Genomic DNA, 17,650 nt, shown 5'->3' with positions numbered 1-17,650 from the left:
ATTTCAGCAGTTTTAAAGTAGAATAGTGCAGTGTATCAGTGTATTTTTGTTGACCTGTACAACAAACACCTCTTGGTTTGTTAATCTAAATAAAATTGTTTTAGCAACTAATTTCAACACATTTTTTGTTGACAAGTCTTGCAAACAAGGGGGGGGACTATATGGGGGACAGTGTGGTGGATAACAACCTGGATAGGATGTATAACGCACAGGCCTTGATCAAAAATCAGTCTAATGCCACTTGGCAATACCTAATAGATTGATGGATCACTGTTTGTCTGTGTATAGCTTCTGTCATTTTTTTTGTATTATAAATAAAATGAACAGAAAGACACAAAAGAAAAAAAAAAAGTTTATTAAAAGATGTTTTATTTATTTTGGTCACCTGAGAATAACATAATAAAAATAATAAAATTTTTACTTTTTATAAAATATTTTGTGACAGGAAATATCAGTGAAATCTGTAATTTTACAATCTTCATAATTATTCACAATGTTAAGGAAACAAATTTGAAGCAAATTTAAGCCACTCCATGCAAAAGTTACAATCATTTAAACCAGTCATTCACGTCATTGGAGCAGTCTGAGTGTAAAAGTGAGACTTTGAAGTATTCAGTATCATGTAATTTATATAATGGTTGAGTTATCATCTCTTGCTGTGTTTGTAAAGAGTGTTATGACAGAATCAGCAATGCTGTGATCCAGAGGAGCAGCACTAAACCCACAGAAGGATGTGTGATGTTAGAGCTGTTTTTCTTAATGCAGCTCACAGGTGGAGCAGCTTTAAGCTGAGGAATCAGCCCTGTGTTAGACGACACGTTGTTCTAGGAGGGGAAAAACAGTATTAATATTAGACATATAGCATGTTGAAATCCTTCAAAGGCTGTTTTGCATGAATACATAAAATGTTATAAAGATTTCTCATTATACATTTTAGTTTTAGCAGACCCAGAAAGCCTTATTCTTTAATTGCTGTTTCAGTTTTCTTTTTTAGGTATGTATTATGAATGCTGTGTTTAAACTTCTCAGGATGTTCCTCAGAGGGAAATACACAAGACTACACAAGAGATTAAAGCTTGCTTCTCAAAATGCTGTTTTATTTTTCTGAATGTTTCTCTGAGTGCCACAATAGTAGAAACAAGTAGTTCTCTAAAGAATCCTGTTTGTAATAGAGATGTGTGAAGAAACCATAAAGGATCTTTACACCCATATATCAGCCGTAGTATTAACAACACCTCCTTGTTTCTACACTTGCTGTCCGTCGTATCAGCTCCACTGGGCATATAGGACACTTCATACTTCTATAGTCATAGTTGGTAGTCTTTCTGTTTCTCTGCATCCTTTATTATCTTAAACTACATCACCTGGAATCTCCTAATGTAGACAAATTCTTCTGTTAGCTAAACTTACCGCTATGTTTCCAACTATAAGGTACTGCTGAATCTCCGTCAGTGTTTTCTCATACTCGTTAATTGCCACTTCATCCCAGTGCTTTAAGAACATCATTTGGAGCCACTCTCTGCAAAGTGAAGACAATACAGCTACTTAAAACAGTGTTCATGTTTTTAATACAGTTCACTGCACTGCACAGCTTGATTTAGGGCATGTCAGTGTGTCTTTGGTATCGTAAAGAGCAAAAAATATGCCTTGCGTGGCTCAAGAAAGGCATGTACTAATTTCTTAATTAACCATGGGCAGTGTTGGGAGTAACGGCGTTAAAACTAACGGCGTTACTAACGCCGTTACTTTTTTTCAGTAACGAGTAATCTAACTAATTACTATGACTGTAACTATAACGCCGTTACCATTTCCGACACCCCGTTACTGCACGTTACTTTAGCAGCTCTATGAACTTTTTTTTTTTATTTCGCTTTGCCCTGGTTAACCCCTCCTCTGTCCGGTGAACCTGAGCTTCTGGCCGCTGTGCCTGTGGTTTGGCGTGGTGAAGTGAGGCACAATTGTGACGATTTGCGTGCTCTAATCAATTCAGTGATTGCCGTGGACAACCCAAGTTCCGAATTAAGGACGTTAAGCTCTTTTTAGCTGCTCCGGTTTTTGTGGTGCTGCTGCTTTCTATTTTAGAGCTTAGATTCTCTGCCCGAATCCCACCTGACCTGAGGACCGACCCGAAATCAGGCTCCTATTTTTATTTTATATAAAGCTCTGGTGTGATAATCACAATGTTGCTAAGTAACCAATTATTATTGTTCACTAAAGCGAACGAAATAGCGAAAATTGAAAGTGAAAAACATTTGTGTTAACTGAATCTAATAAAAACGGTAATTAAAAGGAAAAACATAACTATCTCGAACTGTATTTTGTGTTTATAAAACTAACTAAAACGAACTGAAATTACTGATAGAATACCCTCATTTTTGTGTTTAATTTATTTATAAGCGCTGTTGTACAGCGGAGTTGTACAGCGGGAGTTGTTGTGCCGAGCGCGCGGCACTCGTGGTCCGTTAGTTCTTGTGTAAAGCGCTCGCGCTAGCAAGCCCACCCTAAAATGAACAGAAAAAATAAAAACAAAATAAAATTAAACTATAATAAAAATGAAAACTGTAATCACGTAGCTCTGGGCGCACGTGAACGCCTCCGCGTTTGACTTGCAGCATTGTGTGTAGCTGTTCTTAAAAATCATTTAAATTAAATAATAGTTCTATGCTTCTATGTTACAGTGTTAATTAACATAATTCTGATTATATTTCGCTCATTCAATCAGCCCGAAAACAGACAGTTTATGGGGCGGATCGGGTCAGGCTCATAATGACAGTTTATGGTTCGGGCTTGGGCAGAATGTGCACGGGCTCCGGCTGGGTCGGATTTTTTGGGCACGATCTAAGCTCTATTCTCTTTTGGTGAAGCTGTTATATTAATACCATTTTAACGGGCATTAAATTGTTGTTTTTGTCCATTATTTTGTTTTATATATACATATTTCTTTTGAGTGTGGCTTGGTTTGTTAAATTTCATCCCCAGAGGCGTTTTTCCGCTTTTTTCAGTATTACAAGTTTTAGTAATTTTCTTTGGTTGTGTGGAGAATTTCGTTTTATTTTTTTGAAATTCGTTAGATTATATTTTTGTCAACATTTTGGGTTTATTTTCGTTTGTTATTTTTTGTTATTTTTCTAATAATAATAGTAAATGCATAATTGATTTCCTTTTTTTGACGGGCGAATAATAAAAAGTAACGCTATAGTTACTTTTACTGGTAACTAATTACTTTTATAGTGGAGTAACTCCGTTAGTAACTCAGTTACTTTTTTGGAGAAGTAACGAGTAACTATAACTAATTACTTTTTCAAAGTAACGTGCCCAACACTGATCATGGGTGTGTTTTGGGCGTAACATGAAATAATCAACGTGTCATTTGACCTTTAAGAGCCAGGTGTTTTTTTGACCTGTGTGGATTGGTATTTTAACAGCACAGCGCTTCTGCGCTACTCAGCAGAGGAAAATGACCTTTTTGTTCATGCTGTGAAGGTGAGCTAGCAGGTCCTTTCATGTAAATGTTGAGTTTGTGCACTGCTGCGTGTCCTTGTGTATGTGTGTAATGAGCGGAGGTGTAAGCAAATCGAGTGATGCAAAGATAGCAATGAACGTCTGACGGGTGACTGTTGTGCTTTGCGTTGCCAAAATAGCAACATGCCAGAAATGTACCTGAACACACCTTACTTTGAGACCAACATGCCCATCAATGTAGACATATTCGTAAGTGTCTTTGCTATTTATATAAAGCAGGCATAAGGAGCGAAAAAAAACTGTTGGCGGCATGTAAATAGCAATGAGCATATCAACACGCCTTGTGTAGGGTGTAAGACAGGGCCCTGTGTTGTAAAATGATGACATATTTCTTAAATGGTTACATTTCATTAGCTGCACCCATCTCATGGCTGAGGATCTGTGGGTCTGGGAAACTAACACAGCTGCTCAGGCTCATAGCTGGGTAATAGAAGAGGAAGGCCAGGCACATCTCATTGGTGGTAGCGAGCCCCCCCTGTTGGAAGAATAAGGATTTTGAGGATAGCAATACGATTTATTCATGTTTTTACTCAGTATGTTTGAAGCTGACTAAAATGAAGACTAACTTTAATGGCTTAGACTTATGTTTCTCTCTCATTTATCTATCTTGCATTAATCCACAGACTTGCAATGCATCCTTTTCAGACTTTTTAGATATGTATTTACTAACCAAAGTAAGTCCTGTTCGATTCTCCGTGTTGTATGTGCATTCCACCAGAAGTTGGTCACCCTGTACGTGGAAAAAAAGATCTTATGGTAAATAATACACAAGCATCTAGTCTCTCTGCAGTCTTTTTTCACAGTTTCTGTCTTGGTTATTAATGTAATTAAATTGCAATATTTGCACTAAATGCAATGTGACTAACAGAGATCAGTAAAGGGTCCATATTCTGCAATGTTACACTCAATGTTATACATTATACCACAGTTAGTCGCGACCCTGCAATGTGATTGGCTGAGAGGCGTTTTATGAGCGACATTGTTAGGCAATAGGTTTCCATGTATTACTCCGCCATTTACAGGTAACCTAGCAACGATGCAAGGCTTACCAGCCAAATGCAAGCCAAATGCGACGTCATTAAACACCACTGGGGGGGCGCTGGATCCCATAGAGCCACAGTGTAGAAACGCCCTGTCTCCAGTAGGCGGCGCAGGCAAAGACACGGTTCCACAAATAAATAAGCCCAGCGATTCGAAAATACACATTATTACACACATTATCAGCCACCAATATCAGCTTAAGACTTGTTATTAATAATATAAAAGGTTAACTGTAAATATTTTCCAGTTAATATTAATATACATATTAATACAATATTAATATACAGAGGTGGACTCTTGTAATTCCACTGGGGGGCGCCGAAGTAACCAAAACTTTAATTCTAAACATTTTCTTTCAGAGGTTCTTGCTATAAAGTGTCATATCGCATCACAGCAGTGCCAATATGACACTTTATAGCACTCCCTCTCCTGTATTATTGCTTTTATATACATATATATATATATATATATATATATATATATACACTACCGTTCAAAAGTTTGGGGTCACATTGAAACGTCCTTATTTTTGAAGGAAAAGCACTGTACTTTTCAATGAAGATAACTTTAAACTAGTCCTAACTTTAAACAAATACACTCTGTACATTGCTAATGTGGTAAATGACTATTCTAGCTGCAAATGTCTGGTTTTGGTGCAATATCTACATAGATGTATAGAGGCCCATTTCCAGCAACTATCACTCCAGTGTTCTAATGGTACAATGTGTTTGCTCATTGGCTCAGAAGGCTAATTGATGATTAGAAAACCCTTGTGCAATCATGTTCACACATCTGAAAACAGTCTAGCTCATTACAGAAGCTACAAAACTGACCTTCCTTTGAGCAGATTGAGTTTCTGGAGCATCACATTTGTGGGGTCAATTAAACGCTCAAAATGGCCAGAAAAAGAGAACTTTCATCTGAAACTCGACAGTCTATTCTTGTTCTTAGAAATGAAGGCTATTCCATGCGAGAAATTGCTAAGAAATTGAAGATTTCCTACAACGGTGTGTACTACTCCCTTCAGAGAACAGCACAAACAGGCTCTAACCAGAGTAGAAAAAGAAGTGGGAGGCCGCGTTGCACAACTAAGCAAGAAGATAAGTACATTAGAGTCTCTAGTTTGAGAAACAGACGCCTCACAGGTCCCCAACTGGCATCTTCATTAAATAGTACCCGCAAAACACCAGTGTCAACATCTACAGTGAAGAGGCGGCTGCGGGATTTTGGGCTTCAGGGCAGAGTGGCAAAGAAAAAGCCATATCTGAGACTGGCTAATAAAAGAAAAAGATTAAGATGGGCAAAAGAACACAGACATTGGACAGAGGAAGACTGGAAAAAAGTGTTGTGGACGGATGAATCCAAGTTTGAGGTGTTTGGATCACAAAGAAGAATGTTTGTGAGACGCAGAACAAATGAAAAGATGCTGGAAGAATGCCTGACGCCATCTGTTAAGCATGGTGGAGGTAATGTGATGGTCTGGGGTTGCTTTGGTGCTGGTAAGGTGGGAGATTTGTACAGGGTAAAAGGGATTCTGAATAAGGAAGGCTATCACTCCATTTTGCAACGTTGCCATACCCAGTGGACAGCGCCTGATCGGAGCCAATTTCGTCCTACAACAGGACAATGACCCTAAACACACCTCCAAATTGTGCAAGAACTATTTACAGCAGAAGCAGGCAGCTGGTATTCTATTGATAATGGAGTGGCCAGCGCAGTCACCAGATCTGAACCCCATTGAGCTGTTGTGGGAGCAGCTTGACCGTATGGTACGCCAGAAGTGCCCATCCAACCAATCCAACTTGTGGGAGCTGCTTCTAGAAGCGTGGGGTGCAATTTCTCCAGCTTACCTCAACAAATTAACAGCTAGAATGCCAAAGGTGTGCAATGCTGTAATTGCTGCAAATGGAGGATTCTTTGATGAAAGCAAAATTTGATGTAAAAACAATGTTATTTCAAATACAAATCATTATTTCTAACCTTGGCAATGTCTTGACTCTATTTTCTATTCATTTCACAACGTATGATGGTGAATAAGTGTGACTTTTCATGGAAAACACAAAATTGTTTGAGTGACCCCAAACTTTTGAACGGTAGTGTATATATATATATATATATATATATATATATATATATATATATATATATATATATATATATATATATATATATATATATATAAAACACTGTATAATTACAGTAAAAGTGTGTGGGGCTAATCTGTGTTTATAGGAGAATATATAAAAGTAAATATGTTATGTACAAACATGTTTTTGTGACATCACAACAAGTAAAATCTAAACCTTTTTTGTGTTTTTCAGCTTAGTTTTCTATATAAAGCATGATATGGATGATTTACATAAAAAATAAAGTGTGAGGGTAGCACACCAACCAGTTTAATAGTCTTTGTTTTTCCCAGGTTCACTGCTTGCTGAAATTCAAAATTGTAATGTTCATCCATAGCAAGTAGATCAATCTGTTCTCCATTCCTAAACAAAAGACGAGCAGAGATGAAGATAAAGATGACAATAGTGAATAAAAACTGTTTCTGTCTGCTGTAGCCTATGCTTTGTTGATTCTTTTGAGGACTGAAGTGTCCCAGAGCTCGCACAGAGAATGGGAATTTTCAGGCAAGCCCTCGAAACAATATCATCAGGTTTCTGTACTTAAAGCCATTGGCGTTGGCTGGTTTCAGGTAACGCACCAGGCCCTGCTCTCATATTTCCACATTATTCCCTTATTTTCCCAGAGGGTTCTCCGTTTTCTCCTAAATAAGGCTAACCTCACCACTGACCTGCCTCACAGGCATTCAAATGTTCCCTACTGAGTCACTGGTTTACTAGGTAATTATTTTACATGCATACATAAGTCTTTGTAGGAGTATACTCACTGCAAAGTTGATCATCAACCTCTACCCCATGCTTTACTGGAAGGGCGATCACTGATTTGGTCAGTGGTCAATGAATAGATTCCCCAGGACCCTTCCACTGTGCCCTACATAGATTATATATATTCTTGTATGATCTTAGATTTCGTTTGAATATTCTCCAAACATTTTTTATGCAGCACATGGTTTGTATATTCTTGTTGAAAAATGAACCTTGAAGACAGCATGTGTTGCACTGAGATCTCAATGTACTTTTCTGCATAAATACTGCATCTCAGAAGTGCGCTGACACACCCTCACATCATGACAGACCCTGGCCGTTGCAATTGTTGCTGATAAGAGTCTGGATTTTTCTTATAATCTTTGGTTCAAAGCTCACATAATCTATTTCTTCCAAGAAAGATCTGGAATACTGACTTCTCTGACCTTAATATGTTTCTACTTTATAATTATATTGAGTCTTATGAGCGTTTGGGTACTCTTGGTCAAATTGAGTACTAGATTTTTAATTAAGGAGTTGAAAACAAAGCCGATATAGCTCATCAAACACAAAAGACATTACTTTCAGAATGTCCTAATGCACCTGTCTTCCAAATAAATGTGTTTTATAATTGAACATTTGTTGCCCTATAATTTTACCTGAAGTGGCCTACTCGTATTTTCCTCCCAGCCAGATGTGTGTGTAAAATGACTGAGAATACGTGTAGGTCAGCTTTAGGGTCAGAGATGACCTGAAAAGAAATAATCACACATTAAACACCCAATTTCACATTCAGGCCGTTTCTCAGGAAAGCTGTGGGTTGGCTTAGTGACAATTTTGTCATACACTAAAGCTTAAAAAACAATACATTTTAATGTTTGAGGAGGAATTCACTTCTATATCTCTTAATTTTGTGTTTTATTATGTATTTAACCTTATGCCAGTATTACAATCTTGTGGTGTAAGATGAATTTTCCATGATATAAATAAATTGCCGCTGCAGTTGATAGTTAAGCTACAGTTAAATAAGCTTGAAGTTGAGCTTCAAATTGGCTGCTACTACTGTTTTTAGATAATACTTTGTTTAAGTGTTCATTGGAAAGTTGTATAGACCAGAGGGTTAACTAATTAATACAATTTCTTTTTTATGACATAAATAAATTGCTGCTGTTATACCCTGTGGTAAACTCACTTCATTAAAAATATATATATATATATATCTCAGTATGCCTTAAAACATGAGGGGAGAAAAACTTTTATGTTAAGTCTTGTATACCCTCCTGAAGTAATTGAACGGTAATTTTTATTGTTGTAGTCTACAGTCATTTAATATTGCTAATAAAATATACAAAATCACATAGCATCTCAATTGATATATTGTTCTTGTGTTCTTCTGTGTTTGTTCCTACTATGTATCTTGTCAAGAACGTCCCACAATGTCAGGTTAGTGTTATGTTAGTGTTACCTGTGAAACTTGGCTGGTATCACAAACACCATATGAGTGGAAGTTGGTGGTGTTGGGTGGGATCACATAACCCGGAACCACTGCTAGTCCTGTCATCAGAACAGCAGCATCGTACTGCCGCAGCTGACTGGTGTAATAAAACCGTAAGCCTGAGTTATCCACACGACCTGTACACACACACACACACACACACACACACACACACACACACAGAAGGGCATGGTCTCATTAATTAGCAAACTCTTTGAAAAACTTTTCCTTTTTCAGCATTACCTGCAATGTTATCCTGGTTATTATAATGAACCTCAAGCCTGTAGAGGGTTTTCCCATCATCTCCCCCAACAGGAATCCCAGCAACCTCAGGAAGCTCAAAGGCCTGCAGATGTGAAAAACAATGAATTTGCAGATTACTGTGCCCTTAAAGAAACAATTCACTCACAATATGAACTGCACAACCTTTCTTTTATCCCAATTAACCAGAGGAATGGTAGTGTCTGAAAAGCACCTTTTCTAGTTAGTTAAGCTACAGTTAAAGCAGATAATTAAGGATTCAAATTGGCTACCACTACTGTTATTAGATAATGCTGTGTTCGAGTGATCATCGGAAAGTTGTATAGACCAGATGGTTAATTAATTAAAACTTTTTTTGCAGCTTCTTATTTGAAAAGGCACACATTAAAATTGAAGATCTATGAAATATCCTTAAACTGTTACGGCGTGTTGTCTACAGAAACAGTGAAATAGTAAACAAGATGAATTTGTAAAGATTTAAGGATAAAATTAATTAAAAAAAATTAGAGACCTAAGTGCCTAGAAGCAATCATGAAAGTTGCAGCAGCGATCCATTGAAATACAGCATGTTATGATATGGTACAATTTGATACAACAATGCAATTTATTAATGGTGGCCTTGTTATGGTGTGGTGCTGGTTTAGATCTGTGTTGTGTTTTTTTTATTCCAGGGTCTTTAGTTTCACTCAACAAACCTTTTTTTGACTGTTTGCACAGTCAGTTTACTCACCTAGACTTACTTTACCTAGCCAATACTGACAGTGGTCCTTTACATATACAGCCATTAAAAACTTAGTTTTACTCACCCCTCCTCCCACCCCCCATGCAGCCACAGTCTGAAAACACTGAGTTTGGGTTTCTCCTGTATAACACGCCTCCTCTGTGGGTGTTGTCACAGTTGGTGGACAGCGGTAGAGCAGAAGATGATGCACCAGGTCCATATTTTCTATCAGCGGCTCTATCTGTAAACAATAAACACCACACACTTCAGAAATGTCTTCAAAAGCTCATGATTCACTTGAAGTTAGTTGAAATGCAACTGTTGTTTACTCTCACTGACAATGAAATATAACATACTCTAATTGCTGCAAAACTCGGCATGCAGACAGATGTGCAAATGACTTCAGATGTGGTCTGATTAGACACTGGTAAAAGTGGTTCTACCGCTGACCCATAGAAGGGCTTTTAGAGGTTACTTTTGGGTAGTGCACCTCTGGGTGAGAGATTGTTGACTGCTAGACATGGTACATATTTTTACAGATATTGGACTGAGAGAAACAGTACATAGCCGTTCATCATCCAGCCACCATTGACTTTGTTTGCAGCGGTGTTATAAATGAGAAGCATGGGCTGCTACTGACTGGAATCACAACATCCTTAGTGTCAAATTAAGGTTGTTTTAGATCCAGTGATGGTCAGGTTTGAGTATGGAGGCCTTGTGTTGAATGCTTCAATCTCGCCTTTGTCATAGAGCGACACAGTGGTGTGGCTGCTGGTGTGATGATCTGGGAAGCCAATATATACGACATTTGATCAAACCTAGTAGTAAAACAAAAGAACTCTTACAGCTCAGTAATATGTGTAGGACATCCTGTGGCCACATGTTTTGCCTCTCAGGGCATTTTTCAGCAGGATAATTTGCAACCAGTCTTAGGGGTGCCTGGTCACCAGATTTATGTCAAGCAAGCACTTGATTGACCGGAAGGCCAGGAGTGTGCAGAATCTAAAGGACCAGCTGCAAAACCTGTTGGCAAATGTGCCACAAGATACTATAAGAATCATGTATGCTCCCAAACCCAGCCATATTTCATATTCTATCCAGGTTAGAGGTGGCACTAAAGTATTCCCCAAAAAGCTTAAGCTTTGCTTTAATATTCTAATACTTTTCTGTACATATCATTATAACTTTCACACATATAAAGTTAAAATCCAAATCGAACTACCACTCTATACATGAGTGTATAAGTGCAGCTTCTTACCCGATAGACATGGTATTTCTGATCAAGAAGTGGGATTTTCATAACCTTGCAGTGGTAGTAAGTGTTTTCAGTTGGTATGGTCAACTGAAATGGAAGCATGAAGAAGAGATTTTAATGAAAATAAATGTGTAGCCTGGTATGTTCAATTACACTATATGTCTACATATTTATGGACACCCCTTCTAATGATTGCATTTATCTACTTTATGTTGAACCCATTTCTGAGACAGCAGTGAAAATGCACACATAGCTCGTCTAGTCCCTGAAGAGAAATCTTACTACAGGATGCACATTGAGCTGTGGAGCTCAACATTACAACATTCCTCTGTAAGGTTGCTCTTGTGGAAATGTAATGTTTTGTATGATTTACATGTTTCTATATGCATTATCTTTCTTATTATAGGATTACTGTTAGCATTATTTAATTATTCACCCTATTATAGAAATTACTTAAATCATTTGATCTTCTTAATGAGAAATTTGCTTTAACAGGCTATAATCCAACAAGAAGCATATTAAATTCTAATTACAGTTTTTGTTTGAATATTACACTTTGTACAGCTATCCAAAGACAGCAATTTCAGTTTTGTTTGTCAGGTGTGTTGAAACACAATATAGCATTTGCTTTAGGCTCTAAGTTTCAATACAAAAGCTCATTTCCACTAAGTTTCTTAGTATCAGGTAACTCTGCTCAATCCAGTGGAGTTGGAAATGCGATAGACCAAGCATTTCTGTCTAGTAAACACACCTGTTTATATACAATGCACATGTGAATTGTTTAATGTGGAGCTAATACTAAAATATTGTAGTAGACTGTACTACCATAGCATCAGCAAGTTACTATACTATAGGAATGATTTTACTCTACATTAATATACATCTGCTCATGAATACTGTGTCACTGGGTGACACATATATACAATATTCAAAGAGCTCCTGTCAAAAAAAATGTGATGATGTAATGGAATGGTAACAATGGTATAAGTAAAATAAGCAAGAAGGGTAAAGGTCAGATGTATTGGATTAAATGAGTCTTACATTGGTCATGGTCAGATCAAAGTAGTTGCTGTCTGGCAGCATGGCTTTAGGCATGAACTTCAGCAGATTCACTTCCTTTGTGCCTCGCGAGGTTCTGTGATAGGTGATGTTATCAGTCTTACCGTAGGCATAAATCAGCTTAACTGGCACTTCCTTACAAAGAGCAAGAGAGATTAGACTTAACTTCAGAAATCTTCTGAACTTTATGTTTATGGAGTGAATTACATTGTATTGACATTTATAACATTTCCTTATGAAAGTGCATGAGATAATGCATATTACATTTTTCACAATAATCTATATAATTAATACATGGTGTTCCTAATTAGGCATTAACCTAAATGGAATTATGCTCATTACAATTTTACAAATGGGACAAATGGCCATCACATTTGCATGAGTGGCCTTCACCGTCACTGTCAAAACACACTAAACACACTAGAGTATACATTTAAAGTGTATGCCAAAATAGGCAGCAATAAAAAGTGGCAAGACCTTGGTTCACTGACATTAGAAAAAAAACTGACATTAGTGTAAAAATAAAATCCACTAATTTCTAAAAATAACAGGGCTTCATATTCTCTATACAGTTTATGTTTAACCCCATAAACTACATACTTATTATTTAATTACTTCTTTAAATGTAATTTCTAGGACTATGATTGAGTTATTGCTATAACTATATAATTATAACATGAAGAACATGTGTACCCTTTACCTGAATTACTGAAGCTTAAGAAAGTCAAGAAAATATTTGGTTAAATTAGATTATTGTCGAATTTACATTTGTAATTTATTAGATCATTAATAAAAAATATTCTAAATATATCTCTAATGTACTTGAAAGAGACACCTGCCACACCTGTAGCACATACAGTATTTGATTACCAGAGATGATTACCTGCAGTTTAATTCACAAAAGAAAGATAAAGCATTTTCACCTAATAATGTAGAAAGGGTCAAAGGTCAGGGTGTTCCCAAGTCTGAGGTGTCATAAATACACAATATGGATGTGTCTGTCAAAACAAAGCCTGATAATTGAAGGTGGTTTATCCTTCTCAAAAGTCACAAAATATAATGAATGCAATTGAAATCAGGTGTGACATCAAATTTGACACACCCAATACATGTTTGCCGATTTTATGTTTGTTTTATGTACTGATCATTAACTTCTCTACTCTAGAGTTGGCTCTCTATTCCAACTCTTTCATGTTCTTAACATTTTAAGCAAGATTAGTGTATTATTTTTGTTTATGCACTTTTGGAGTGAAAAGGGAAAATAACACAGTTCAAATGTTTGGGCACTCCAAGAGTGCACTCCATTTGAGCTGATCTTAACTTAAATCTTCATCCTGAATTAGCTAACTAGCAGGGCTAGCAGGACCAACAAGGCTTTGGCCTATTCACAGCCACTGCCCTCAAATATCAAGCCTAGCATTTTATAAATAAAAATGACTTATGCCTACAAAGCAGGAGAAGGTAATAAAAAAAGTAGTTTTAGGTGTCTGTTTCAAGTATAAAACAAAATAAATATATTATCAAGCCTGATGCATTTTAGATGCATGTTTTGTTGAGTTCAAATACAAATGTTGGCAGCAATGAACCAAAAGCATTAATCAGTCATGTTTTCTAGTGTCAGAGGGAACATTTTACTGGTAGAGGGATGAATTTGTTTAATGAAAAATAGCTACTTCTGGAAGCAAATCCTACACTGTCTGTAGGCTTCCACAGCAGGATAATACAGCATAAAATGTAACTAACTGTGCCTGCTCTGTGGGACCAAGAGTCCTATAGAATTTGAAGCTTGTTGCAAAGAGGAATTATTGAAAATATGGCAAACAAGATTGGTAAGATTCTACAAAAAGGTGGGTTTCAGGTGGGCATGGATTCTGTACATGTGGGTTTGTACATGTGTTTTTTATTAGGACTGAGTTGGGCTCACTATGCTCATTACAGCACACCTTAACCTCACATGGGTCCCATTTAGTCCTGTGCAATCCAGATGGGGCCCATGTTTAACTCCTTCTGTTCCCATCACTGACATCCCACTTATAGCTTATTAACCTTTGGGCTACCCATATAGTCCTTACACTAGCATGATATCTGGGATAGTAATTAGTAGTGATAATAAGTGATAATATGCTCCTTATGGTCATGTAACAAATGTCTCTTACAGTTTTGCTGCCACCATGTGAAGCAGTTCCCCTTCATTTGTTTTGTGCCTGCATTTATTCATGGACTACATGTGGTCCTATACACATGTAAAGTGAGTAAAGGTAACACTCAGGTCAATCTATTAGTCAGACTATCTGAATATTAAAAACATGTGGGAAAGTGCTGCTCAGCACCACAGGCAATCCCTGCAGAGACTGAGTCAGATACAGGAGTCCTGCTGTTGTTTAGAACCATTCTGCAGGAGTGAAAAGCACCTGAAAGACAACACCTGCCAAGCCCAGCGGGGCCTAAATTCCTACCTTTGTCTGTTACTGCCACAATACAGTCCTCATTGTTGGCTTTGATGAGGATAAAGTGATAGAAAAGGATTCTAAAGTTAAGTTATGAAACGGCTGCAGTTTGCTCACAGTGATGGGGTAGTCATCTTTATCACACGCTCTGATCAAGCGTTCAAACTTCATCACTGTTTGTCCATCAGCTTCAGTCAGAGAGAGTAGCCTGTAGTCCTGCTGCTCATCCAGAAGCGGCATAAACTTCCCCACTGCATGTCTGTCCTTCATAAAACACACACCACTTAGTCAGACACATCTGGACACATCCTAACAGTAGATAATAAAACTTACACCACGTATTTATCCATATGTATTAAAAACACAGAATAAATTATAATGTGACACTACATACTGTTCCACACCATATTACTAATCCTATTTTTCATAGCCATGCACAAACAAAATTGGGGTCACATTTCTGCAAATCTTTTCTTGTTGAATCAAGCTTGTCAACTTGATAAAACTAGCCATTCAAATTTTAAGTTGTATTTCCTTACAGTGTACAAAAGATTGTTATGTCAGTAATATTATATGAATTAAAAAATAACTGTACAATATCAGCAAAAAGGGTTATATCCAGTCCTAATCAGAGTATTATAGAAGCCTATTTGGCGATATACACAACTATTGCTCTATGAAGAACTACTTACAATAGTTGTTTTTTAATTATAGAGAAAAACCCTTAACCAGGCAAAGATTTGTTTATATATTCATCAAATGGGTTTTTGAGTTGACATGGTTCTGTACAGATTCCCTGCCTTTGCAAAAGAACATTTCATTAACCTATTTTTATAAAAAGGGTAATAATCACAATTAATGTACAAAACCGCTAATTATAGTATATTTAGGTTAGGTTAACCCATTTAGGAAGTTCGCAATTTCTCTGTATTTTGTCTTATGCTTAAAAATTCATACCCTATTTAAAGGCTGTTTTATGCAAATTAATTGAAATATAGTCTCTATTATTCACTTAGTGCTGTACATTACTTTTTTTTTATTTGCCGAATAGCTAGGAGAAGTCATCTTAAATATTAAAAACTGTGTGATAACAGCTTTTAAATTGAGCCTTTCCAATAAAGAAATATCATTTTTATGAGAAATTTTCTGGAGAAAGTTATTTCTATTGTACTATTGTTTATTACTATCTTTACTATTGTAAGCTAATTTTTAAAATGACTCTATTAATAAAGACATGTGAGCACATTTTAATGTAGGTTTGTGTGAAACAAATTTGATTATTAAAAAAAGGAAATAACTGATTTCCCCCAAAAGGGAGAGGTTAATTCTGTAAACAACAAAAATCATATTAATAAGGTCCTATAACCTAAACTAAGTCAGCATAACTGTTTATAGGTAATTTGATTACTGTAAAATATATGCCGTCGGGTCCAACTCCTCCAATGACAATGTCAGCTCCTTCCATTCCTCCATTGGGGCTGAATCCAAAGCCGACCCATCCGGTGGTCTTCACACTCAGCTCGAACATGATGAAATCCTTCACCAGGTCAAATCCCCAGCGGAGCAAGACGCTGCTACCTGAGTCCAGGTATTCAGAGAAGGGGAGTGCGGGGTCCACATCAGCTCCCAAAACACCGGACAGACACAGGACCAGGGGCATGAGGAGAAATAGAACACCCATACTGCCACCTTACAACTCTGTCAGACTCTGTCTCATTTATCGGGGTCCCACTGTCTTCTCTCTCTCTTCTCTCTCTCTCTCTCTGAGGGTTAGGAAACAATGCCATGTGAAGTTAGACATGATGTCCTTTTGTAAGCTCAAGCTTTGTTTATTCATGTACAGGAGTCTAGTCTCCCACCCCTCTCTTTCTCTCTCTTTCTCTCTACTGCTTTCTCCAATCAGGTTCCAGTTCGCCTGGTCCTAAGTAGATTGCTGGGAATCAGTGCTCTTGTAAGTAATGAGAGGGTGTTTTGTGAGTACCGGTAAATTAATGACGTACCGCAGTGAACAAGGCTTGTTATTAGACTTGAATACATAACACTTGGCAGTAATAATGAAGCAGTCAGACATAGTATTTTTTTCTTTCCTTCCTTTCTGTCCTCTATCTGTCTCTATACCATGTTGTAAGGTGTCCTGTTCTTTCTGGCCTGTCTTACCCGGCTCCAAAACTCACATTCTTATCATTCTTAACCTGTTTTTACATTAACCCATAGTTCCTCATTATCTCACTATGTACCCAGTTGTTTTTGCTGTTATTTTTGTTGTTTTGCTGTTATTTGTGTTGGTATCCAGTGTCGATCAACGAAGGACAGGTTCCTATTTTGTAAGTCTAGATTTCTCCAAAGATTTCTTCCTCTTTTATTGCCACTGTTGCCTTTGTGCTTATTCATTCAGTGCTTTTTGACATGCTATGTTATAACAGGTGCTTAATAACTTTAAATATATATGTATGTATTATATAGTAAACACACAACAAAAATTATACAAATTCTATAAACAGTACAGAGAAAAAGTATTATACGAACATTTTGTTTACTGTTTCCAAATCATATTCAGTTAAAAGTAGAATTTTGGAGCAAAAATATTTATAAAAGTAGTAATAAAAAACATTGAATATATTTTAGATTAAAAAAAAAACATTTAAAAACATTTTCTTTGTTTGGTTTTGAGTGATGTGGTGGTGTGTAATACAGGGGGTGCAAGTAAAAATGCAAAAGAAAAATATTAGAAAACAGACATTTAAAAAAAGGCAACAGTTAACTAGTTCAAATCTGATTGAGAATGTACTAGACAATGTACTAGACAATATTATGATAGTTTTTTTGTGTCCCACTCCCAAGAAAAAAGAGCCAGTCAACTTGTTAGTGAACTCAAGGCTCAGTAAAAGGCTCAGCATTAAAGGTCATTGAGAACTAGAGAGTGCAGTTCCTGTAGAATCTGTGAGTGTGATTGCAGTGCTGATTAATGGGGTGCCAAAATGT

The 17,650-nt window shown here is 36.9% G+C and overlaps 1 protein-coding gene across 1 annotated transcript; it reads right to left on the bottom strand.

The window, feature by feature from the left end:
- Positions 1–349: 349 nt before the first annotated feature.
- moxd1l (monooxygenase, DBH-like 1, like) lies at positions 350–16,509 on the bottom strand. The gene is made up of 13 exons (XM_007253925.4): positions 16,077–16,509; positions 14,786–14,932; positions 12,204–12,356; positions 11,166–11,249; positions 9,993–10,148; positions 9,169–9,271; positions 8,896–9,062; positions 8,090–8,181; positions 6,956–7,052; positions 4,193–4,252; positions 3,867–3,997; positions 1,411–1,519; positions 350–824 (listed from the first exon to the last, which is right to left on the bottom strand). The coding sequence occupies exons 1-13, from the start codon at positions 16,347–16,349 to the stop codon at positions 675–677; spliced, it is 1,722 nt and encodes a 573-aa protein (XP_007253987.3). The 5' UTR covers positions 16,350–16,509; the 3' UTR covers positions 350–674.
- Between the last annotated feature and the right edge of the window lie 1,141 nt (positions 16,510–17,650).

The sequence above is a fragment of the Astyanax mexicanus genome, chromosome 1 (assembly GCF_023375975.1).
Source record: "Astyanax mexicanus isolate ESR-SI-001 chromosome 1, AstMex3_surface, whole genome shotgun sequence".
NCBI classification, from domain to species: Eukaryota; Metazoa; Chordata; class Actinopteri; order Characiformes; family Acestrorhamphidae; genus Astyanax; species Astyanax mexicanus.
The sequence above is the reverse complement of the archived record's forward strand: the minus strand, read 5'-3'. Positions and strand labels throughout refer to the sequence as shown.